Source organism: Pterocles gutturalis, unplaced genomic scaffold, assembly GCF_000699245.1.
Source record: "Pterocles gutturalis isolate BGI_N339 unplaced genomic scaffold, ASM69924v1 scaffold16505, whole genome shotgun sequence".
NCBI lineage: Eukaryota > Metazoa > Chordata > Aves > Pterocliformes > Pteroclidae > Pterocles > Pterocles gutturalis.
Window position 1 is genome coordinate 3,137 of NW_010138964.1, and position 27,009 is coordinate 30,145.

The 27,009-nt window shown below is 37.3% G+C and overlaps 1 protein-coding gene across 1 annotated transcript in view; it reads left to right on the plus strand.

Annotated features, from left to right (window-relative positions):
• Nucleotides 1-1,302: 1,302 nt before the first annotated feature.
• LOC104468920 (proprotein convertase subtilisin/kexin type 5-like) overlaps nucleotides 1,303-27,009 on the plus strand; it is a gene marked incomplete at its 5' end in the record, with an annotated part of 89,688 nt that continues 63,981 nt past the window's right edge. The window contains 2 exon segments of the mRNA XM_010083210.1: nucleotides 1,303-1,475; nucleotides 19,206-19,418. Of these exon segments, the coding sequence (XP_010081512.1) occupies nucleotides 1,303-1,475; nucleotides 19,206-19,418 (386 nt within the window).

Consider the following 27,009-nt stretch of genomic DNA (forward strand, 5'->3'; position numbering starts at 1 on the left):
ATTTAGAACTAGATACATTTTAATGTGCTTGAAAGAAATTGAGAACACAATTTCCACCCATCATTAATTTTCTGACATTATGCTGAGGAAGAAAAATAAAACCTGAGAATCCCAGAGTTGGTTTAATGACTTTTTTATAAAGTAAACTTCATAGTGAGATCACTGTTTGTAAAAGTTTATTATCTCACAAAACATGGGCAGCTTTTGTGTGAACTTAGAAATATGAACACTTTTCATTTTTGAGTCAATTAGAGTAAGGGAAAAAAAACAAACCCTCTATCAACAAAGCAGCCCCTATGCCTTTTGTTAATTGGAAGTTAAGGTCTTGGTAAACACATAAGTTACTTTAGTCTGATCTCATGAGCAAAATGAAATGTGTCTGTAATTTAAAATATGTCAATTTGTCTTATAAATAGCAATGGTCTTTTAAAGGGGAAAGAGCATCAAACTTGTTAATTGTGAAAGTAATCATTAGTCTGTACTATCATACAGTAACATGCTAATTATTATTTAATATTTAACATCCCTTTAATCAGATGTCACACTAGCTGTATGTAGGTCCTTTTTCTTTTTAGGTTAAACTGATGTCAGCGGTTTTCTCAATCAGAATTAACTTCAGTCAAAGTCTTACAGTTTGTCAAAAGAACAACTTTAAGATTTTCTCAGTTTCCAGAATTAAGCCTACCTTATTCAGTCCAGTGATCTTAAAACATCATTATGCCATTCACTTTAGAAGGGCTGGCACATTGACTTGTCCAAACCCACATGAATGGATTGTTTTAACACAAGAATTTCAGATTATACATTACAAAATCTTCCACACAGAGGGGGATGTTCACAATATTGTAGTTTCAGGTTGAATAATGTTACACACAGGATATTAGTAACTTCCTGTAATCACCTTGCTACCGTGTGTGGTAATCTGTCTGAACACATGAGCTTTCTCCCCCGTTTCTTATTTGTGGCCTCATACAATGAAGGAATAATCTCATGTTTATCTGTCCGCAGAGGACCTTTTATTATATCTGTCAACATACTTAGGGCTGTGAAGGACTCAAATTATGTGCTGCAGTTTCACTGAAGCATAAAAGAAGAAAAAAAATCGTGTATTATCTTTAAGTGAGACATACAAACATTCCAAAATTCAAGTCCTTTCTTAAGTTTTCTTTAGCTTAAAAGTTTGTTGTTGAAGTTCAAAGACTGTATAGTGGATAAATTACTTGTAAATGGTTTTTAAACTTCAAGAAAGATGAAAGCATTTTGAGTTGATTAGTCCTGTTCATTTTATCTTTCATTGTGAAGGTGTACGAATGCTGGATGGAGACGTAACAGACATGGTAGAAGCAAAGTCTCTAAGCCTTAATCCCCAGCACATCCACATCTACAGTGCCAGCTGGGGGCCTGATGACGACGGTAAGACTGTGGACGGACCTGCTTCTCTGGCACGTCAGGCCTTTGAGAACGGCATCAGAATGGTAGGTTGTCATCAAAGTGCATCTCCTGGATTTGCTCTCATGTGCAAGTGTAAGGGTACATGCATCCAGTATGTGCAAGTGCACAGCATGGGGAAGAGGAAGGGATTCTGAAGGAAAGAAGAGGAGCTTCTTTGCATAAAACTAAAAATGCATTTTCCTTCTATAGTGACCTGACAGTCAGTCCTACCTGAAGTATCCACTCTGTTCATTTTCAACTGGAATACATCATCCTCAGTGTCCTTTAAAACTGCTCTGAGGTAATGACGTAATTCTGCAAGAAAAAATAAGACTGAAAAATGCTACTTTGCACAGCAGTGCCAAGTCAACAGACCTGAATTGCAATTAAATTTTAAAGCAAAAGCCTTAACTGTTTTTCCTTCTTCCTTCCTTTGTTTCATTGCTTTGCTTTGCTTTGTTTCTTATTGGAAGTTTGATGATTTTAATAGGGAGTTGGGGACTAAAAAAAGTCTACATCCATGTTTCTTTTAGCATTTGTGTTTGGTCACAGAGAACTTGCCCTATTTATGACTTACATATATATTTCTCTACAAGTCTGTGCTATTATGTTTTCTATGTGATGTAGCCCAGAGATCTTTAATAATACAACACACAAAATCCTAAATGACCCTATATTAAAACATCTAAGATATTTCAATTTTTTTAATAAGTTACTGTAAAACAAATAAGACCACAGAAGGAAATAAGTATTTAGAGGAACTGTTGATGTCAGAGGCTGCTTTCCAGTTCTTCCTTTTATCGTCCTGCCTGTTAAATAGGTCAGGGAATTCCTCATCTTCCAGTGCTCACAACTCTTTCCACTATATAGGATTGGTGGAAAGGATTTCAAAGTTGTGCACTTTGAACATTATTTTGAATGGAGCAGACTTGCTAGTTCAGTGGTGGGTAGCTCTAGGATCAGAAAAGAGGGGATTAATAAAAAACGTGTTTAAAAAGACTGAAACTGTTGGACCAAAATGGAACTGGAACACAGTAACAATGTACAGCAAGATCAGAAAGTGCAGCTATTATAGAAGTCAGTAACTGTTTTAACCAGGTGTGTCAAGACTGATTTTAGGAAGCTACAACTAACATTCAGCTGTAAGATTTATGCCACATTTAAGAGACAGTGTTTGCCACTGAGAGACTGTATTAATTTAAGGTATACCGTAAAAAGCAGTCATAACAGCAAACAGGGACAACAGGGACAGCACTAATAGACAAAGTTACAAGAGCACCTGATAAAGCTTACAGTTGTTATGCACAGTGCAGCGTTTCGGTTGATTTACAGTATACTTGACTGTAAGTTGTAAATAAATACATCATAAAATTGATACCCAATATCGCTGTAAAGATTACCTAGCAGCACAAGCCTAGGAGGTGTGAATTCACATATAATCACAGATGCATCCCTGGCTTGTTTTGATTTCCTCTATAAAGTTGCATAAATTTCTTACTCTCACCCCTGTCCTCCCTTCTCCAAATGTGGATAATAATATATGCTCAGCTACCTAGCTGGTAAGTTATAAAGAGCAATTACTAAAATACTAAACTAACAACAGGGACTGTGTGCTTTCTGTGCTAGGTGATGTTAAAGACATGTCTCCCAAACTCAGTTCTGTGAATCTTTTACTAACCATATAGGAACAGACTGCTGCCTTCCTCTGACTTGATCATATGACGACCATTTTATTTGGTGTGGACCTGCAGATTTACACTTTTCCTTGTGGTAAATTATGTAACCTGTGAAGCATAGCACAACAAAATACTTAAGCATGTCCTTAACTTGTTCTTACCCTGTAAGAAATTACAGCAGCTTAGCAGTTAAACACATCTGGGGACACTGACAGATTCTGCCCCGCGGAGCTCTGCTATATTTCCTAATCATTATTGAAATAATTATTGAAATGCTCTTAGAACAATATAACAAGTATATAGAAAGCCAAATGCATCCCCATTTCAGACAGAATGGCAGGGCTCCCCATCACCCAACTAGAGTGTACTACTGTTTGACAGTGACCACAAAGAAGAAAAGCAATAAAATTATGAAGGAAGCCGTAACAAAACTGCAAGATGCAGGGGAACTTGGGAAAAAAAAAAGTTTTGTATTTAAACATGTTAGTTTAAGTGTCATATTCCATGTAGGTAAGACAGTCATGAAAAGTTCAGCCCAAATTTCTGTACCAGAAGAACTCAGACATTTCCTCACGGAAATCTCAAACTAGGGGTAAATCCACTAGAAATCAAGACTGTGGAATAATTTGCCAAGAATATGGATCTTGCCTAAAAGTATTATTGTTCCATTATTATTATAGCTGTAACATAAGAGGATACCCTGCAAAACCCAGATAAATTTAATTTTACCAGCATATGGTTCTATAGTTTTAGTAACCCCCATTTTTAAAAAGGTAAAAAGGGAAGACCTAGGTAACTATGTGCCAGTCAATCTCATCTCTGTGTCTGGCAAGATCATGGAGCAGATCCTTCTGGAAACTATGCTAAGGCACATGGAAAAAAAGGAAGAGATTGGCACAGCCAACATGGCTTCACCAAGGGGAAATTGCCTGATAAATTTGGTGGGCTTCTATGATGGGCTTATTGCACTGGTGGATAAGGAAAGAGCAAGTGACATCATCTACCTGGACTTATGCAAAGCATTTGGCACTGTCCCGCATAACATCCTTGTCTCTGAATTGGAGAGACATGGATTTGGCACAAGGACTACTCACTGGATAAGGAACTGTCTGGATGGTCACACTCAAAGAGTTGTGGTCAATGGCTCAATGTCCACTTGGAGACCAGTGACAAGTGGTGTTCCGCAGGGGTCGGTGTTGGGAACAGTGTTGTTTAATGTCTTCATTGAAATATGGACAGTGGGATCAAGTGCACCCTCAGCAACTTTGCCAGCGACACTAAGCTGTGTGTCCTGCATGCAACATGTTGGAGGGAAGGGATGCCATCCAGAGGGACCTGGACAGGCTGGAGAGGTGGACAGGCTGGAGAGGTGGGACCATGCAAACCTCATGAAGTTCCACAAGGCCAAGTGCAAGGTCCTGAACCCAGGTTGAGGCAATCCCAAGCACAAATACAGGCTGGGTGGAGAATGGCTTGAGAGCAGCCCTGAGGAGAGCGACTTGGGGGTGTTGGTTGATGAAAAGCTCAACATGAGCCAGCAGTGTGCGCTTGCAGCCCAGAAAGCCAACTGTGTCCTGGGCTACATCAAAAGAAGTATTAGCAGCAGGTTGAAGGAGGTGATTCTCCCCCTCTCCTCTGCTCTCATGAGAATTGTGTTCAGCTCTGGGGCCTCCAGCATAAGAAAGACATGGACCTGTTGGAGGGGGTCCAGAGGAGGGTCATGTAGATGATCAGAGGGCTGGAGTACTTCCTGTATGAGGACAGGCTGAGAGAGTTGGGGTTGTTCAGCCTGGAGAGGAGAAGTCTCCAGGGAAACCTTAGAGTAGCCTTCCAGTATGTCAAAGGGGGCCTTCAGGAGAGATGGGGAGGCACTCTTCATCAGGGAGTGTAGTGACAAGATGAGGGGTACCAGTTTTAAGACAAAAGAGGGTAGAATTATATTAGATATTAGGAGTAATTTTTTTACTGTGAGAGCGGTGAGGCGCAGGAACAGGTTGCCCAGAGAAGCTGTGGATGCCCCATCCCTGGAGGTGTTCAAGGCCAGGTTGGATGAGGCTTTGAGCAACCTGGTCTAGTGGAAAGTGTCCCTGCCCATGGCAGGGGGGTTGGAACTTGATGGTCTTTAAGATCCCTTCCAATCCAAACCATTCTATGTTTCTAAGTTGAGTAGAGAACCATGTCAATATTACCTATGATAGTGTCAAATCTAATTTGACGTTCTCTAGAAAACCCATATATTCTAGTAGTTTAGTTGCATCCTCACAACTTCAAGAAGATCCTTCCCTGTTGTAGTCCAGCTTTCTCCAGGTTGAGAATAATGGGTAAAAGTAAGTGAGGAAATAATTAAGTACCAGGATATAGTGGAAACAGTGTTTAAGTTTAGAAGTCTGAGGTGGTCTTTTTTTCTGATAACAATGCAGAAGAAGAGTTTGGTATATATTCCTGAGAAATTGTAGAAGTCATATTTGATGCAAGTCAAATTTTTATTTTTGCAGTTTAGCTTCCATATCATTTTATCACCTTTTTGTTCTGCCCAAAGTTGCCCATGCAGAGTTGAATAGATATTTCCATATATTTGGAAGCTTTGTCCAGCTCTGACTACACAAGTGTTTTAATTTCTACTAAGGAAATAAAAGTTCTGTTTACAGCTTACAGCTCTTATCATACTGGTAAGAAATAAAAATGTTTAAGGTTAATCTCTAATTTTCATTGTTTAAAATGAAATATAGACTGAAAGATTGTAAATGTATGTCTCAGTTACCGCCTTCCTTAATAGGCTTATTTTCCAAGCCAAAAATTTCTTTAAGATTAACCTGTTCTTATTCTTTTTAATAAGCCATGCCTCTATGTGTTCAGATAAAGGTATTTTTTGTATAGTTCCTTACACTGTCTTAAGATGTTTTATTTTAGAAGATGAGGCAAATGGGAGGAGAAAAGAAAAATTATCTCTGTGATAAAATATTCCTAAAATCAGGTAATTGTCCAAGGTAATGACTAGATACTCAGACAAACATAGATTTCCCCAAGCAAGTCACAGCAATTGTACAAGTAATAATAGGCTGACAAAAATGCTTATTATGTTTTGTATAGATCTTGACCTTCTTTTTTTCAGAAACACTGAACTGAGCAACAATATTACATTTAGTATAGCATCTGTGATGTAAATGAAAGTAACACTGGCACAGGAAAATTTAGCTAGACCTTCTTTCAGATCTACAGAAAGGTTCAAGATTTATATTCTTCATTTATTGTGCACATGCACACACCACTGGATATTATTTTTTGAAAATGGGACAGCAAAGAGAAAGGTCAAGACTTTTTAAAAGCATCTGAAAAGAACATTGTGCTTGGCTTTTGTAATTAGGAAAATCAAAGGTGGTCTGAATAATAACTTTGATTATAGTATAATTAACCTAAATTATTACTTTTAAAAATTATACTCATGAAGTAAAAATGAAATGGATGCAAGAGCCACAGTTTCTTACTCAGTTTGCTGAGACTGGGATCCATGACAAAAATGCCTGGGTTATCTTTAGTGCATATTATTCCAATTAACAGCTCATGCAGGGTGTTTTAGAACTATTATTATTTTGAAATCTGCTGAGCTAATATGATAACTCCTTCCAAATCCTGCAGCAAATAACAGATAAATGACTGTACAGTTTTTCCATAGAGTCCTACAGAGACAGCACATGCCATGAATTGAAATAGACAAATCTATTTAAAGAAAGGATACAGGGTAATAGCTGAGTTTATGAAATGCCAGCCTAACCCACAAGTTAAATATGCTTTAAAAATTATGCCCAGGATCAAGGTAAAGGAAGAGGAAACCAATTTTTAAACCTGTCTCAAGTACCATGATTTTCTGTCATCTTTAGGGTATTTTGTTTAATTCTATTAAATTTGCATACTTCAGTTCAAAGAGAAACCTTGGAGACTTTGCTATCAAACCATTTCTATGCAAATATAAAAACTCCCTTTATATCTTGCTTCCAATTGACAAGGTCCTTTACTTGGAAACAGTGTAGTCATAAGGGTGGAAAATTCTAGAGGCTTGTGTTCTAAATACCAATGTATTAGAAGTTGTAGACCTAATAATCTCAAAAATAATTTTATTACAATCATGCAGAACTTTCCTGAAAAAAAACAAACAAAGGGCAGTATATCCAAAAGTAACATATTCAAGAAAAGATTAGGTATGCAATGTCACATTTCACCCTGTCTTCAAGAACAGACTTAGCATTGCAAAACATGAGTGTGGCCAAATAATGTAATAAGACTGTGCTGAATCTGGGACAAAAGGGAGAACACAAAAGCATTTCCTTGATTGAGAAAGATTAAACCAAAATACCATTAGATTTTAAGATGACTGTCTGTGTCTCACAGTCGATAAGCACAATGCTATAAGCACTTGAGAGATGTAGGCTCGCTGATTCATGGCTCTGTGATAGAGCATACAGACTAGTTCATTTCTATTCATAGAAATAAGCCTGATCCCTTATTCTGGGATCAGTCTCAACATCATTTGGAGACTAATGCATTTCAGATATTCTGACTTGGTCTTTCACTGCTGTTTGGCAAAGACCTAACAGTCGAGTTTCTGGATATATGACCTCTGTTGATACTTTACATTACAGGTTTTCAAAGAGCTGGGTAGCTCACCTCTCCAAACGTGTTGCCAACTGCATGTTTTATATTGTTTGTTCTGCAGTGCCCATAATGTAGTCCAAATCAGTGACAGGGCAAGACATCCCTAATACAATCTAAGAGGCAGGGAAATCTGCATGGAAACCTTTGGCTTTCTGCCTGCGTTAGTGCAGGGGCCTTCATCTTATTGCCATAACACCATTCTGTTTAGCAGACTGGACACAGGCCATCAGATGCTGTGTGGCTAAACCTCTTGTGAGAACTCGACTTGGTGCCTTCCCTCCCATCATCACTGCCCCTTCTCATCTCTCTTGCTTCACCAACTTTGGCTGCAGAGTTTGTGTTCAAAGTGTTTGCTGGGAGAAAAAGGCTCTCACAATCACTAAACAAGCCTCCTACCCACATGCAAGAGAGAGAAAGGCAAGGGAAGTAAAGGGAAGGGAAGAAAATGGAAGGTAAGGGAAAGGAGAAAAGGACTTTATATTTTTATTATTATTATTACTACTGCTACTACTACTATATGCTTCTACTCCAAAAGTGGAAGAAATTGTTCATGTTTTGCAGGTATCCAGGTAAAGGTGCCTGTGTTGTATCACAGATGTTTCTCTTAAATTTATTTGTTCTGTCATCACTTCTATGCATCATTCTGAGTAGGATGTGTTGCCTACACAAAGAGGAGTTATTCTGGGTTTTTTTTTTTTTTGACAGAGAATTGCACTATAAAAATCAAAGACAGAAGTTACTGCAAGAAGACTTCAAGTCAAGTGTGTCAAAGTAACTTCCAAAACACCTGTAATTTTATACACTGAAATATTATGGTGCACAGAGGTTAAGACCAGATTTTTTTAAACAGTGTATTCTGTTTGTTCACCTTGTACAGGTGCCTTTTGAGACTGAATAGCATACATCTGTGTGTATGCATATCTCAGATCATATATAGATACATTGTGCGTGCACAAGATTTCCTGCACATTTCTAATTAGATGGCCAAAAACTACTTGTGGAAGATCAATCAGAAGAATTAGCGCTGTGCTTGGGGAAAGTCTCAGAAGACATGATTTCCAGTATGCTGTTGTAGCCTAATGTTAGGTCCTGTCATTTGTCTGTTGTATGATTTGCATATATACTGTATATCCCCATTGCATCTCTGATATAATATCTGAACATGTGATGTTACACTTACTTCAACATACTGAGTTAAAAATTTGGGTGGCTCTGTACTACAGGTGAGTTCTGACTATGTACCAAAACTGTAAAAGTCATACGGCATTTTAATATTGTAGTTCTTCCTTCTGATGTCATGAGATATAGCATCACTGGCTTTAAATAATATTCATAGTTCTAACATCAGAAAAGGCGATTGTCTTCTAGCCCTGGCCTTCATCAGAAGGCAGATCAGTGAAATTTAATCCGATTATTACTGCATCAATATCTCTGTTTTCTTGATTTATCTGTTATTTTCTGTTTTCTGTACATCTTTTGGGAAGAGCCAGTCTTGACTGAAACCTGTTATGTCCGTGTCTGTGCAAGTCACTAACAATCTTCACTATTAAAAATATCTAGCTTATTGCTCATCTAAATTTCTTAGTTTCCTTTCCTCTGTAAAATGCCTCTTCTGATGATTTATGGTGCATCTTATGGTGTTAGAAATCTCCACATGTAAGTAATTACAGATTTTGGCTAAGTGATCTTGTGGATAAATTAAATTGGAACATAGGGATATAAGACAGGAAATGACAGCGTAGGTCATCCAGTACGTTTCTCTGCTATCACAGGCATCATGTTGTATAAATGCATTCAGCCATTTCTATTCTAGAATTTTGTTTCCCCTCTATTTCTGTTGGGAGACCATCTCACAGCCATCACTAAACGATTGGTTAGAGACTTTCTCCTAAGTTACAGCCATGTTTACTCATGCAGTTTTTTGCCCATTTGTTCCAGGGCCACACATCCCTCTCAGACTTCATTTTGATTTGATAAACAAACCACACTCATTAGTCACTTAAAAACTAGCCTGTCCAACTCCTTGCTCATCAGAGGGTTGCTTCTCTCCACATCTTCCAGCCTGAATAATTTTTTTGAATGCAGGTGATCATAATTACTAGATTCACTAACATGTTCTTTGTCCTGATGTCAAAATCACCCAATGACTTTGTTTCCCTGGCTCATCCTTAAAATGCTCTACTCATAACTTCTTTACTCCCCATGTTTCTCCAGCACAGCCCACATCATCTCTGGTGCAACCATTTCTGTCTCCACCTCGCTGCCACACTAACTTTCATTTTCTTTTTCATTACTGGTTTTTTGGAGGGCTCATCACATGTTTTGCAGAAATCAGACACACTGGTTCTATTACATTTCTCTTCATAAAATAAGTTTCAGAGAAAACCTTAACAGATTTCCCTGGAATTCTAAAGCGTGTGTTGCATTTTAACCTGTTTCCATTAATGCTGGTTCCTCTTATTCTCGTTCAAAATCTGTTCTACAGCCTTAACAGTAATGTTTTGTATATCCAGTTTCCTTCCATTAGTCAAAATTTCCAAACCACACTTCATTCCTGTAGTTCTTTTCTGAAACACTTTCTGTTTTCCAGCATTATTTTCTCAAGTGTGGATACCAGAATGGGGAATGGAAGTTGTAGCCTTCTCTATGCACACGCGGTACTGTTTGCTGATTCCCTGCACATGTTCCTGTTCTCCCTGCTTACCATCCAAGGAGCAGACTAAATATTAGGGCATCTCATTGCCAGTTGGTTATCTGCCATGACCCTAAGCTCCCTCTCACAGTCACTGCTTTCCAAGAGTTTGTCCAACCTCCTGTATGTCTTACCAACAAGCTTCATTTCCAGATCTTATTACCTTGCATTTGGCTGATTCATGTCTCAGGATGCCTTAATGGCTTTGCAAATGTGATTTATACTTGATATACTTGATATGATTTAGTTTTCTCCAAACTGAGATTGCCCAGCAAAAATCAGGTTAGCCGACAACCTTAACACATCATTAAGTTAATAATAATTCTTTGCTCTACCATTTGCACATAGTTAGCAACTCTCTGCTTTCAGCGAAAGTAGAATTAGGGATATCGTCTTCCACTGAATTAAATAGATTCTAGGCTCAGTGATACCTGAAGAACTTTGATACTCTGCAGTATTATCTTTTGGAAGTATACAAATAAAGCTGACTTAAAATTTATTTCCTTTATTTTCTGTGAAAAGTGAGCTTTTTCACAGGCAGGCCACGTGTAGTACCAAAAAAAAAAAAAAATGCAGAAAAAGAAATAATATACCAGAAATGTTCTTACATTACATTCAGTGGAATATACAAATCCTAAAAGGGAGGAAAATTTGGAATGAGAGTTACAGGAAAATATACTTCAAAATGTCCAGTTTCCTTACAATGTCACAAAGTGTACTGGAAACCAAAACTGTTTAGTTACTTCATCCCATCTCACACATATATGGAAACTGTTGCAACAAGCCAGAATAGCACTACTGCTTTTGGACTTGTCAAAAGTGGCCTTTGGTTTTGGGTGCCCAGCCTGAAATAAGTGATATATTTGAACATAAAAACCCACACCATTCTTGTTGTGGGGTAAATCTTAATTTGGAAAGCGAATACTGAAAAGCAGCTTTGGCAAATGGGTCTCTTTCCATAAGTTAAGTATATACATTTCAGAGAGTACATGTTTGAAACACGAATCTGGTTACTTTGTATGGGCAAATCAATATCCACTTTATTAATACACTTGAACAACAGCAGACTCTATATATTTCTACATGTCATGTGGGAAAAAATAGATTTCTGAAAGGCTAATTGCTGGAGGTTTGGTTCAAGAGTTTTCTGTGCATAGAATTTAAGATAAGTTTAAGGCACAAAACCATGAGGGCAATAATTTTGCACACAGCCTAAGTGCGTTGTTTGCTCCTAAATGAACCCTATGGGAAACCAACTACACAGAGCAATTACTTCAGTCTGCAGAGGTAGGAGTGGAGCAGCCTTATTTTCCTACCCATCTACTGAACAGAGCTAAATTTTTAGAAAAATTGAGGTTCTTTGTTGAACCTTAGAAGTTCAATAGAATGTATCAAAACATGAGTTTTGATAAGGAAGAATCTGATGTAAATAGTGAAACAACAGCTATGTGGATGTGGGAGCCATGGACTCCTCTCTAGAGTGTTTAATCAGATGGTAGTATAAACGTGACAAGAACTGCCTGACCCCACTCTGTAGAATGGGTGTTCGCGTGTGAAGTCCATCCTGTATCCAGCCCTAACACAAATATCTTTATTGTGCACTGCCTGCTTACTCTGGTTTTGCATGCAGAGACAGTTTCACCTATCATTAACTAGAGACTCTTTGTGCAACAGAAATTTTGGAAAACCCCGCTCTTGTTTTATCACAGGTGTTTACAATATAGAGCTTGCTTTATCCCAGTAACAATATCATCAATAACAACAATAGTAATGACAATATGGAGAGACAGCCTGAACCAGAACTGCAATTCATGCAGCCCTGTAGCTGGCTCTATTTTGTTTAGGAAAATGAAAAATTCATTCCAGCATTCCACAGGTTCAGATTTCGGGTTTCAACCAGCACTTCTTTTGATTGCACTTTAAGGACTAATTATAGCTCTGTGGGGAATATCTTGGAGCTGTTATAGCTGTTGTTGTAGTGAAGAGTAAAATAAAAAATACACCACATACAAGGATGCATGTTGGAATATTCCACTGATATATTCCAATAATTACAGTGTTAGTGCATGGGTGTTTGTGGTTATTCAATATGTTATCTCTTAATGCACACATTAAAATATTTTCACACCTCAGTATTTAAAGGTATTATATCCTATGAGCTAATAAAATACATTTTTCCTTCTTTTTGTCACGATTAGTTATTTTGTCTTTCCTTTCCTTAATTGAGAAGCTGGTTCAGAAGTAGCCAAAAAGTTTTACTTTATTAGGAACAACTTGCCTTTTCAACAATATAAGATAATTGTTGCTTTTTGTAAGTAGTGGCAGATTTTTACATTGTGTTTGTCTTGTGCATATGCTTGTTCCAGCACTAGGAAATATTTTCTTGTTCTTCTCTAAGAGTGAAAAAATGATGGTTAATATAAAAACACAGGACTTACTTTTTAGACATTTGCTCACGTATGTGTCTTTATTTATCTACATCTGTTAGGCTTATTAGTAATTTCTTCATAGATGCCATAGGTGCACATTTTTAATGAATTGATGCACAAATGTGAATTTTTCTGAGAGCATGCATACCTCAACAGAATTAATGGCCTCAGAAATTTCTCAGTTTTTTCATGAATTTTTCCTTTTAATAGCCAAGGAGGCTGTTTTAATAAAAAATACTCTATCTTCTGATAGCACTTCAGAATTGCTGGCTTGGGCTCTCGGTTTACCATTATATGTTTTGGAGAGATGCCTGTTTTCAAGTTAGTGTTGTGCAGTCTACGGAAAAGTCTTTTGAGGGTGATGCACCAGACTGTTTTTCATTCCCAGATTAGAGGTTAAGTGTACTGGTAGAAACTCAGCAGGAGCTGGGAGATGCTGCTTCTCAAAAGCAAAATGCTGCCAGTCAGCAGATTGGCAGCACTGTGCCTCTGCTTGGGGTGATGGTATCTAGATCCTAGTGAACGCAGAAATCAGTGGGAGCTGGAAGCAAGGAGATGCTGCCACTCACAGGTGCATCTCTCAGGGTGCTGTGATCCTTGGTTCCTGGCCCTACAGTGGTTGTACTGTGCTGCACGCAAAATCATGCCTGCGTAGTATTTTTTTTAGGTCTCCGGAGTGCTGACCTCTGTTTTGCACATTCAGTTATGAACATTTCCTCTTTAGGAATTAGTTTTTAAGGAAGAGATCATACCATGGGCTACTTTTTTTCAGCTTCCACATCAGGATTAATTTGACTTCCTGGCAGTAGTTTTTGTTCTTGGAAGCATTAAGTAATTTTAGAACAGCATTGGGGAGAATAGAGGAAATTAAATGTTTAGGCTCTAGGTGTGGATAGAGTGTCCCTCCTTCTCTCTCCATTTTATGTTTTCTTTATTTGTTTTCTGCTTATGGGAGTGAGATTTCTAGCATATTGGTGCTAAATTACCTTTTGCTGGCTGCAACCCCTATACCTCTAACTACTCCAGGTCAGTGGTTCTGTCCTCTGGCTTTCCTGCTCTTTCACATTTTCTTCCCTGTCTCTTGGTAAATGTTGTCGCTTCCATACAGACACTCACCCCGTGGCCAGGAAGGGTTATTGGGGCATTCAAAAACATCAGCATTCAGAGGCCAGATTAAGGCAGCTTGACTTGTAAAGCAGTGAATGAATGTCCACTCTAAACTTTGTAAAATAGTGTGAATAAATCTTGCTCCACTGGCTCAAAAGTACACCTTGTAGATGGAAACAGTTTTTTATTAGATGAAAGTGTGCTGGAAGCAACTTGAAAGTATGTGGGGCTTCTGGTTGTCCTTAAATGAGTGTGTGAAAACCTCTACCTTATAATGGTTCCTGCCAGTACCACTAGGGCATTCACTCATAAAGATGTGGTTTATATGTGTACACAAATGCATACACAAACGCACGCACTTGGAGCAGGGGATGTTCTTTTAATAGTGTTAGGAAATTCTGCAGATGTCATTATGAACATGTTCATACTGGCTCTGGTTCTTGGCAGACTAACCTTTCCATGCTGTTGAACTGGAAAAGAAGAAAAAAGAAAAAAAAGAAAAAATGAAAACTTTCTTATCACTTACCCTGCTTGCAACTTTGCTGACCAAGGAAAAAGAGGCACTAGCAGGAAAAAAGTGTGAAATCCTCAAGATTCTTGTACCATGCTTTTACAGGTGCCTTGGGGCATTTTTGTCAATGACCTGAATCCGTTTCATTCGATATCACCAGTCTGTTGAACACACTGACTTTGCCCAGAAAATGTTCTAGAAAATTGGACTGTGACTAGGTCAATAGCAAGTCTTAGTTGTCAGTGAAAGACTTTTTCTTTTCCATAATGGAACACTTTTTTTGTTTTTTAATTGTCTGACTATTTAAGAAAGTAGACAAAACAAAAGCAGAACATTTCCTAATGGTCTGACATGTGCACTGACTAGCACAAGTGCAGTTATGGACACCTTGCGGAGTTTGTAAGAGGGAGTCAGTAGCTATCACTGCAAATGGAAGAGCAGAAATAACACTGTGCTTAGATGAAGAGGTAATGCATTTCTACTATCACAGGACAAGCACTGAGCGTACTTTGCTGTTCACCCATTCCACCCTGGTCTATGCCTCTGCCATAGTTCACTAACTCTTTTAGTTTTGCTAAAGTTGTACCCATATGGTTTGTAAATGCACCTTTGCTTTTGAGTAATAAATGACAAATGGCTTATTTGGCAGCTCAAGGCTTGACTTTTCATCTTGACACTCTTGGGCATCTGGCAGATGACAGATGATAGATTTAGACAAACGGTAAAACCTACAGAGTGCCTTGCATATGTGTTTATCTTAACTTTATAACACGGTCCAAATGTTATTTAACTTTACGTATTTAAAGGAGACCAGTTGGGAATGGCATTCATATACAGTAGAACAGCTGATGCTGTTGCTCTAATTACTCATTTGGTGTAGTTACTAGCAAGTTTATAATTTCCTGAGCATGCCTGGGTCTGTTGAATTAAAGCAGGGTGTTTGGAAACAGGAAAGAGGAAACCAAATGGTAGTTTAACAATAGGCAGTAAATGTAAACCAGAACTTATTTACTTGACACATTATTTTAGTCAGATTTAATTTAGTTTGGGGGTTTGCTGGTTGGTTTTGTGTTTTTTTTTAAGGCTGCCACTTGCTTTGCCAAATAGCTTCTAGGAACAAAATCTTTAGCATGTTTTCTAGACTGAAGGTAATGCTGCTGTTTTCTGTGAAATGATGAGTTGTTCAATGTGCAGTATTGCAATGTGTTGGAGGAAAGGGAATTCTTTCTTTGTACATATTAGAAAATACTCTTTTCCGTTAACCAGTACACCAGATGCTTATTTTTTTATTGCAATAACAGAGACGTCAATACTTTATGTATTTGCAGGAGACATTAATTTTGAAGTAGTATTTGTTATTACTGGTTTACAAAAAACTTAGCATGGAAAGGTAAATTTGGCTGCAAATGGCTGTTATTTTTAAATTACTATTAAAATCTAAATTGGTGTTTATTTTTTTTAAATACTGTATTGCAGAATTTCTAACATCCATTGATGCGTGTTCATCAGGACTACATTTTGTGCCCAAAAATGTATTCACATATCTGTTTCTACAGGTCGTTTTTCATTATTAGTACGGCAGCATGAGTATTCATCTAAAGAAACATAAACAGGTTCTCTGTGCAGAGAAGCTAATAATTCAAGGGTTGCTCCTGCAAAATTTACACAAAATGCAGTCCTAGCCCACTGTGAAAAGGTTTGTATTGCATGGGTGGGGCAAATCATGCTATACTGCTTTTTGCAGACAAAACCAGCTGGTGATGACAGCAGAAAAATGACAGGTGGGCTATTATTGATAGGATATTTTCCTATATGTATATGTTTTTGATAATTTTTTTTTGCAAATTTTTTTTTTTTTAAGTGGAAGGTAGACTTTTAGACAACATTCTAAAATAGTTAGATTCCATTTTTCTCTTCCTTGGATTTGTGGTCTGATTACCCTGAATTCTCATTTCTTCTCTCTTGGTTGTATAGTGGGTTACTCTGAATTTTCCGTGGGGTATAGATTGGGCCAAATGTAGTTGCATAATACAGTACTTTCGAGGAACACATGTGAAGAATAAAAGTGTAAAATTCTTCAGATAGCAGATACTTATGAAAATTCATCGAAAAAAGGTTTTGATTGAATAATTTGACATGTTCTGGAGGAAGAAGTGTGTCTGCATAATATGCTTTTTTACTGTGTATTCTACCAGTCTGTATATACATTAACATTGTTGATGTGTGTCTGTATGTAGGAGAGGGAAGGTGGTTTTTGTGGGCAATGTAGGACCAGACAGGAATCTGTACGTGACTCTGGAACAGATGTCAGAATTGCCAGACAAGCCAAAAATTGCCATTGAGGAGATGGAAGATGAAAGCAAATAATAGAATACTGCTGTGAAGTATGAGGTAATTGCAAGAGATGATGGGATGAAACCAAAACAAATCCAGTAAGAAGCAAGCAGGAGCACATTAAAAAGAAGAGAACCAGCATATCTTTAGCATAATCCTCTACCCCATTCCCCACAAACATGCAGAGGGCCCCTCTGGCTCCCTGAGCTGCTGAGATAATGCATTGGTGAATATACATGAAGTGATCTTTCTATTTAGCTTTCCTTTCATCTGTCTCATCAGGTGTTTTCAGAATGGAGGGATAAGAAAGGTATGCAAAGGGAGTTGATTAGATGATAGAATGGAAGAGAAGTGGTTTGTAAACCAGTTCCAGCCCCATGAAGTTGCACGACACATGTCCCACTGGCTTTGGGAGGCTCTGAATCAGACCCTGCTCGCTGAGAAAAGCAGGCAGAACAAGAACCCCAAAAGGAAAGGGGGTTTTGGTTTGGTGAGAGTTTGTAATGTGGGGAAGGAGAGTTGTAACACTTCATAAAGGTTGTCTTAAAACAACAAAAAATGTTGCTATTTTGCATCTTGTTGTAGTGTGGTAGCTAAGATCAGGAAGTGAAAGAAGTTGAAATAGTTACACTTCCCAGCTGCTCAGATTGATCTTGTCTGGAGAATGTGAATTTCATAATACATTTAACTTGGCACCCTGGGATTTTTTTCTCTGCTTGAAATGTTTTTTTAATGAGAAGTTGCATTTTGGAGACATAACCTTATGCAAATGCTATCCAGGAGAATTTGATATTTAACTTATTTTGCTGGAGAGAAGGTAGTATGCTTTAATTAAACTCACAAAATTAAATTCATTAGTGTTTGAGAACTCATTGCCTGGATTGTGAACTGTGAGGGGTTTTTATCCTATATTGATGTAGGTTCAGTTATGCTCAGCATGAAAAAAGCCCTAGTGAAACATCTCTGAGCATCTGTATTAAATGGATCTTTGAATTGATAATTGTTTAAGGTTGACCTGGTAGATGTCCAACAGCTGTCTTTGTGTTGTTTGTGGTACACAATTGCACTCTGTTTAGAAAAAAAACACAGCCAAACAAACCAACTCCCCCCATGGCCAAGCAGTTAATTCATGCACAGAAAATGGTGGTTTATGTTTTATAACATTAATTATCATACACAGGGGTGGGCCTACACAAAAAAACAGGTAGATACTACATGATGAGTTGCAAGCAAATGAGGTATAAGTGAGAATGTTGGCATAGATGTAACTGAGAGGGATGTTCAATGCTTTGAGAGAATGTCATGTAAGAAAATGGGACACAACTTAGCTCAATCAAAGACATATTCAGTCCTTTGCTGAACCTTTCTATCTGAACGATAAAGTGCTTCCAAATAGTGAGTGCTGGTAATTACTGCAGATCATACAGTTGCATGAATCTGGCTTCCATTCACTGGCATGAAATATGTAAATATAAATCAGGAAAAGCCCAGTTACTCATATATTGATAGTTCTCAATTCCCATATATCAGCTGTAAAGGTTACTGATCATCTTCACTTTTCATATCAATGCCTATATAAGAGTACTAGCACCACTAAAAATGTTTATGGTTACTATATAACTTTGGTGTAGTAAGAAAATGTCAAGGTGAGGCTACCTATTTTTAAGTCCTCATTTGAAATTATGAATATGCCTAAGTAACTTGCCCAGCTAATCATATATTTTAGATATTGTGCTGAACTAATCTTTAGTGCTTCATTGTAATAGATTTGTAAGACTATTTTGGTTTTATCTGATTTTGTTTATATATTGTGTTGTGCATTTAACATTCATGATGGACTAGGTGGGTTGGACTAGATGACTTGAAGGCACTTCCCACCTCAGGTATTCTGTGATTCTGTGATTTATAGTGGTGCTCTGGTTCACAGTGTATAATGCTACCCAAACAATACCTAGTACCACCCAAGAAGAAACAGCTGGGAGTTCCTTAATAAATGAAAGTTACTGTGCATTACAAAGAGTTTTAGTTCCAAGTGAGCTATTTCTTCCTTTTCCAAACCAGGATGGTATTTTAATACTGCTGCCGAGTCTTTAGCTCCTCTTTCTTGGTACAACTGGACAGCATAGATGCAGAGCAACAAAAGCCGCTGTATAAAGTTGTTTCTAAAGCTGTGTTCATACCACTCATTTTCTGAATTTTTCTGATGTCTTGATTCTGAACTCTGATAAATCTGTTTTCATTTCAGATTCTTCTCTGTGAGCTAGTTTTTTTTAATTGTCTTTCTCTCATCAGATGTCTTTTAAGGGGAAAAGACTGGTTTGTTAAGCAGGGGAGAGGGAAAAGAATAATTAATAAAATCTTTTGTTTCCAAACAGGGACGAAGAGGCTTGGGTTCAGTCTTTGTTTGGGCATCTGGAAATGGTGGAAGAAGTCGAGACCACTGCTCCTGTGACGGCTATACCAATAGCATCTACACCATCTCCATAAGCAGCACAGCTGAAAGTGGGAAGAAACCATGGTATCTGGAAGAATGTGCATCCACACTAGCTACAACATACAGCAGTGGGGAATCATACGACAGGAAAATAGTACGGTTTTTAAAACTTTTTGTGTGTGTATATGGGTTGGTGTTTTGCACAATGACCTTGGAGGGAGGGGGAGAGAGAGAGACCTAATTTATACAAATTAATGGACTCCTTTATTAAAAAAATCATATGTGGGCAAGTTCATTCAGCCCCAGTGTTTTACTTGGTTGGAATCACCGTACCACTGTTTGAAACCAGCATGGGTATCTCTGCGTGTTGCAGCCCAATGCAGTGCAGGTATACCCAGTTTACAGCAAGTAACTCATCTAGCTGCTGCTATCTTTGAATGATGCTTTCAAGGATCCTATTGCCACTGCCACCAAGACAGATTAGATTACAAGTATCTTGTAGCCTGTCAGTAGGGGGCTGAGAACTTAGCCTCCTTTTGTTTTTCATCCAGTTATCAATAGTTTTCATATTTACATGTGTGATATTAGCAGTTTTCCTACATGCCACTCTATTTTCTCAAGTTTATTTTGATCCAGCATCGTTCCTCTTTTACGTTCAGTGATGGTCAGTTATTACTCATATTACTGCCTATTCTGGCTAGCCGGTATATTGTAAGCAAGATTAAACTCAGTGCTCATCTTCCTTGTAGTGTTCCTCATGTCATTCCTAAACAGCCAGCATCCATTTTCCATTATGTTTGCATCTTGGCTGGAAACCAATAAAATGTTTTAATTCTGTTTGGTAAACTATTGATACCATTAGTATTTGTACACTATATCTGTTTTTTCAAATAGAGTGCATTCAATATACTTCTCAATATTCAGTATACTACTCCTTTTAACCTTTGAAACCTTTGTACTAGGATTAATCAGCTTTGTTAATACTGTCCTCTTCCCAGCTCATCTATTGTAATGTATAACTTACAGATCTTGGTTTCTACCTGATCAGAAAATTTAAGTATTTGGGGTTTTTCTCCCCAAAAATGTTTTCTTAAGCACCATCTAGCATTACTGTATTTCTGTTCCTTAACAGATTCCTCTCTTGGTGTCAGTGAGGAGTTAAAAATTCTTGCAGCTATGTTTTTTAATAGTGTCTGCCTTGTCTTTCAGGATTCTGGGATGCTGGCCATCCTTTCTTGGATCCTCCCTTATTTTCAGATGATCTAATTTTTGTTTTAAACTTTTTCTGAGATACTTCTTCGTTCCAGTAATTTTTCTGTTCTTAACTTGCTTCTCTGTACTGAAATCTTATCTCTCTTCCTGGCATGTTTCTTGTTCTCCCTGATAAATAATAATAAAGACAAGAAATTACTCTGTCTCCTAGCAGTCCTTCAGTGACTAAATCCCTCTACTGTCCTTCAAAAGACCTTTACTAGCTTCTGCATGTTTAAGTGAGACGAATACAATACGAGGTGAGCAGAGATGATTGTGATTCCCTAGCCTGACCTTTTGCTTAGCCCTGTAGGACTTCCATGAGTCCTTCAAATCTAGCAGCTGCTGTCAACTCAACAATGCTTTTTATGAATACAACCAATCTTGCTTTCAAAGTTTCCAGTGACAGAAAATCCACTTAAATGTAGGGCAGGTGGCTTCAATTACCCATTGCCATTTAAAAAAAAAAATATCTTTTTTCTATCTGAGCTCCTCTAGCTTCAATTTTTAGGCATTCAGTTGTGTCACAGATTTTATGGCTAATGTGATGCTCTGGTTGTCTTAGCATCTTTCTCTCTGCCCATATAGCCTGATCAGTTAATCCCTTTTGATAAATGAAAGTAATGTTCTTGCATCATTCTGCATAAGGTATGTTTTCTTATAAGACCTCTCCCATTTTATGGGCTTGAGCACCCAAACTGGACACAATAGTCAGGTAGTAGCAGTATCAGTGCCAAATGCACAAGAAAATGTGTATCTATGAGTGCCAGCTCGCTTCCTCTCTCTTCACGCATTAAGCCTGACTGAGACTTGCTAGCTTCACTGTCATGTAATGTCTTCATCATTGTGTGATATCCAACCCAGTTTCAGAGCTACTGCTTCTCTTTTTCAGAGTTGATGGTCCAAGGACAGATATGAAGGTAGTTACGGTCTCTTCATTGCACCATTTACCACTGGCTGTACTGATTTAGTCCTCAATCCAGATGAGCCCTCATCATCACTTTCTCTTTCTCCAGTGTTTCTCCAAATGCAACATTCATCAGCAGGTGCTGGTGTTTTCTTCCAGGTCTTTGATAAAAGCCTTATGTCACATGAAGGCCAAGAAGCAAATTGTAGAAGTCCTGGTTAGAAGCAAGTCTCATTTCTTATATGTGCTATAAGCATATATATAATTTCTCTGCTTCTAAGTATATTTCTGATTTCTTATATATGCTTACATTTTGAGACCTCATAATTATCCTATTCTGTGCGTTATGTATCATGTACATTTTTATTCTCTTAAATTTTAATTTGGTTTTTTTTTAATGTGCAGTATCGCGTTATGCATCTCGTGAAATCCGGACTATACACCTTTCAACCAAAGTGGTGGCCAGAAAAAAAATACTGCAGCACTTTGGCAAGCTCTCTTGTCCAGCAGCTTATGTTATCCACCATTAAATATACTACTAGTTAATTAATTTATTAATAATTAGTTTAGATCCTGTATCAGCTGTTTTACACTAGGTAAAAACTTGGCAAATAGGTGAAATTATTAGAGCAATACTCCTTACACTTTCAAAATATTGACATATTTCGATCTTCTGGAACTTCTCCAGTGTTCAAACACTTGCTAAAATCAACAGTACAGTTCAACATGTTCCCTGCCCAGCTCTTGTAAAAAGTCTTTGGTGCTTCCAAGCTCTCTGATTTGAACTTTATAGATATTTAAAATAGCTATAAATAGGAAGGTTATTTATCTTCTTTCTATGCTCTGAAAACTTAATTTAGATTTTTTTTCCAAAAAGGAACATTCAGTGAAATAGCCATTTAGTATGCACCTATGTTGACTATTATTTCTAGACAGTTAAAACAATATTGGCTTGGAGGTTCTTTTGCTTATGATATATTTGAAAATAAAACATCCTTGTACTTTATTCTGTTCTGTAGTCTTCAACATTTGACCGTTGTCTTTCCTAGCCACCTCTATGCCTTCTATCTTCTAGTTCTTATTCATTGCTATCTGCTTCTTCTTTTATTCACTTTATTTATTTATTACTTCTTGCACAAGTCAATACTTGGTTTTTTGACCAGTGTATCCTTGCCTATTTTTTTAAAAAGTATTTCTGTGTTTCTCAGTCATTATTTGTAGTTTCCTACTCGGCTGATTTGATCTTTGTGCATTCCTGTGCTTTTTTAATAGCTGTAATTTTTTTGATTATTGTCTTGTATCCTTTTTAATTAGCATTGACTTTCTGCTTTCACAGAATTACTATTTCAATAAGACACCATTGCTTATTTCAGACAGGTCACTCCCTTATGACTTAGCTACAATCAAAAACACCTGGGTGTGATCTCACCTTTTTTGTTAAAGACTCTCTTATGAAGCATGAGAATCAATAATTTTTTAGTTTACTGAAGTATAGTACCCATTGCTTCTAGAATTTATGCACTGTGCTAATACTTGCGGTTTTATATTTTATTGTAAGGTTTTTGAAAGGCATACTTTACAAATGAAATATTAATTATTATATATAGAATGAGCATACATTATCTCCTAATCAGGGAAATAATGGAGAGATTTTGCATAAACAGTAATGAAAGTATTTAAAGATATGCCTCTTTTAAAAGCTCTTTAATTTAGAGTCTGCATTAGAGATCTCACACAGGCAATCAGAGATAAGTAAAAATAACTTTTAATTGAAATCCATCAATTCTGTAAACACTAATTGCTCCATTCTTTTGGGAGAAATACAGTTACATATGCCCATTTTAGATTATTCCTACAGAATGCATCCTTTTGCAGAGTGAATGGTAAAAATGTAAGCATACTGAGGACACATAAGAATTAACCTGAGTCTGTTGATCTTTTGTTTAATAGGATTTAATTTACCCTTGCACTCTTGTGCAAAGCAACTTTGATGTTGTGTCTGACATAAAATTCACTGCTCTCAAATGCTTAAGTATTAGACTATAAATATACCCTCCAAGACTCTTTTTCCTGTTCTATAGTATCATTGACTTCTAAAACACACAGCCTATCTGAGAGTATTTATTACAGGTACTTGTCATCTAAAGTCAGGCAAACCTGTTCCCCCTCCAGATACCTTCAGTGACAAAGCAGAAGAGTGTACAGTAGATGCAGTCAGTAGTTTTCTATTCATGTTGTGGGTAAACCTGTTGCCCCCATAAGGGATAACAACTGCGTGCTTCTGTTATGCTACAGCCTGACGAGAAATTAAATGAAGTTGTGAAGCCAGCATTTCAAACTGAGTATTAAGCAGTCCTTTCAATATGTGCACGCATGGAGACAGGGACATTACTCTCATGTGTGTGACTCTCTTCCTCATAGCTTGATTTTGAGAGCAATAATAGTAGTATCGCTGTTCTCTTCTCTAACTTGTCTGCTAAAATCCATCCCTCTTAAAGACCTATCAAACCTCATATACCTTGGAAAGAAGTCTTTGTTTGAAAGAAAAATTGAACTAAAGACAGAACTGAAAATTTTAGGGACAAAGTTTTTCAGCTGCTATAAAATGCTAAAAGAGTCCAGAATAAAGATGTCTATTTGTTTTCATTGTTGTACCACACATTTTTTCACTGCACTATATCTCACATTTTTGTTTAGACTGCTGCTCCTGTTGAGTCAGAGATTGTCTTTATATCTTTCCACAAAAAGCTTGGAGCTTGCAGTAAGTTTAAACAGAAAAATAACAATAGAATAGAAAGATTGTGATTATAAATTTATATTCTCCAAATTCTGTTATTCAGATGCTCAGCTTCATGCCATATTTGATCAAGGCATATGGTGGTTTGGTTTCTTGGAGTGAGGGTCCTGTATTCAAAATAGGAAAAAAAATACTGCTGTAGTAAATGAGGAAGAAGTGACCTGACATGGAATTTACAATCAGAATCAAATTCACTCATTCTTGTTTATTGTCATGTAACTCAGAACAAACTCAAATATCATGTGAGATTCTGCAGTGTTGTAATATAGAAATACCTCTCCACAGATAAGGGTCAGTGAATGCTTACAACTTCATAGTTTCATATTCCACAGTCCCTTCATATTTTTCCTTGCAGTTCTTCAGTTTGATATCTTTTTTTTTTTCCTATTTTCCTATCTAATATGTGCAGAATGTCTTATAAAGTAGAAACAAACAGTAAGCAAATGTTAGGCACTCATTGTGTGAACTAAAAATTCTTATAAAAATGTTTTGATTTCAATATGGACTAATAGAAGCACCCACACTTTTATAACTACACAAAAGACTTTTTTTTCTCTTTTAATTACAACCTATGCATTTTTAGAATTGCTTTTTACAAATATAGGGTATAACATAATTTTAGAAGTTTTTCTAATCTAGAGGGGTTTTTAAGTCTTGTACAATGATGGCTTAAGAGCATAATTTCATCTACACCACACTGTTTTCCATATGGAGCTTTTTTGCTGACTTTGAACAAAAGTAAATGGATGCAAATTCTGGCCTGAAATAATTTGAGCTAGCAATTACAGTTAAATACACACATCTTGCATGAGTTCCTTGTTGCTCAGTGAAGGTACTCCAAGTGTGCTTGACTTCATGCTGTACCAAATTTTATTGTAGTAATTGTTAGCCCATTATGGACCAAGTTTTCAACCATTGGATGCATTAACGTGCCCAAAGTGTACGAACATTTCACAGGTGCAGCTTCATGTATGCCTTTTATATAAACTCTTAGAGAAAAAAAACTAGAATGTCTTTTAGGTGTTTTCAAGAGAAGCTGCAAAGTGCCAGCATGGGTATAGATGTAGAAACTCACACTCTGGGACAAAGGCAAATCAACAGTAGGTAAAGACCGTAAAAGTACACATCTTTATAGAGGTTATCTCTCATAACAGTGTGTATGCAAAAGCATTGGCTAGTAATATACAGCTGTCAATGTATTTTTTTCCTGTTACTCTCTTCTCTGCTTTTTTAAATACTTTAGGACAATGCTGGGAGATAGCTTGCCCACTCCAGACCATGCAGCTAGGATAAGTGAAGCACCTCCTAATCTAGTTAGCTATATGGGCCTTTCATTGTCAAACATGTTGCACAAATGCATCACATTTCCTTTAAATTCATTTTTCAGGTTATTTCTTAAACCACTAAGGATTTTACATATGAAAGTCACTCACAGATATAATTTATAAACCTATTTCATGACTTACCTTCTGAAAAATACCTCTCTACTTACTCTTCCACCTTTTTCTTTGTTTTCTCAAAAATGCCAATTTGTCTGCTGAGTTTCTTTCCCTTGTAAGATACATTTCTGCCTTGCTAACTAGCTTCTGCTCTAAGCAGAACTTGACACAAAACCACAAAAAAACCACAACATCTCCTGCCAGTTCTTAAAACACAAACAGTAACCTGCTCTTGTTCAGAAACTCTTTCAGGGTATGAAGATACACACAACATGGCACCTTGAATTTTGGGTAGATACAGATACACAAAGGATGTGAGAAGGACCAGTAGGTTTTTGTTAAACCCTTGTCATTTTTAGGGACACAGGTTTATAGAAACCAACATATCTTTGAGAACTGTAACAGAAGGTAAAAAATGGTTCAATCAGTTCAGAAAGCTCATATAATGAAATATGAAATAGCAAGAAGTGCTTGGGAGAGGAAGAGTGAGCATGTTTTCTGCTAAGAGAAATCCCATTTTTGACCTTATTTGTTAACCTCCCAATTGGTGAAACTGTGGAAGGATTAATTACACAGCCTTCATAATGGCTGTACAGAAATGGCATCTTCTTAATTCTTCAAAGCAAGGTGGTTCTGTAAAAGTAATAGAGTATGTCTAGGTTTTTTTCTTTGATAAATGTGTTCATTTTCTGGAAGCTGTTGGACTTCTGCATATGGCAGGTATTACAGTGCATTGTGGTGGTTCGTATCATTTTTGTCTGCCTTTCATCAGAGTGTCTGTCATAGCTTGCTACTTTCATGCTGATTAAACTATGCCTGTACCAGAAACCTTATCATTGTTTTCAGGCAAATCTAGTTGATTCAAAAGATTTAGAAGTGCATATAACTCATGGCTCTAGAAGTATTTTGTGGGCTTCTCTTGGGTAGTCTGATCAGCATTTTCATAGATCAGCAGTTGTTACAAAGGTATTTGAAGTGTACAAACGTGTTGTACTCAACAAAAGTCTCAAAAATTTATCCATCTCCCCACCCTATTGACCAGAATGACAGCTAATACACGCTAATGACAGCTTCATTGTGCTGTCAAATACCACATCCTTTAATTGTGATTAATGATGTTGCCCTCATGTTCAGGATGCTTCAGGAATTTGGGGCACCATTTTTCTTATTGAAACTTGCTCACCTGTTGGTGGTCCAGTGCTCTTTTTTCAACACTTCTCTGACAGTCAATCCATAGTGCTGGAAACACGCCTCAGATCCTGGAGGTAATTTACACCCAAACATCTCAGCTCCTGTCAGTAGCTTTCATTTGAAATAGCTCAGATGGAATTTCAAGTGAGGAAGCTTTCCC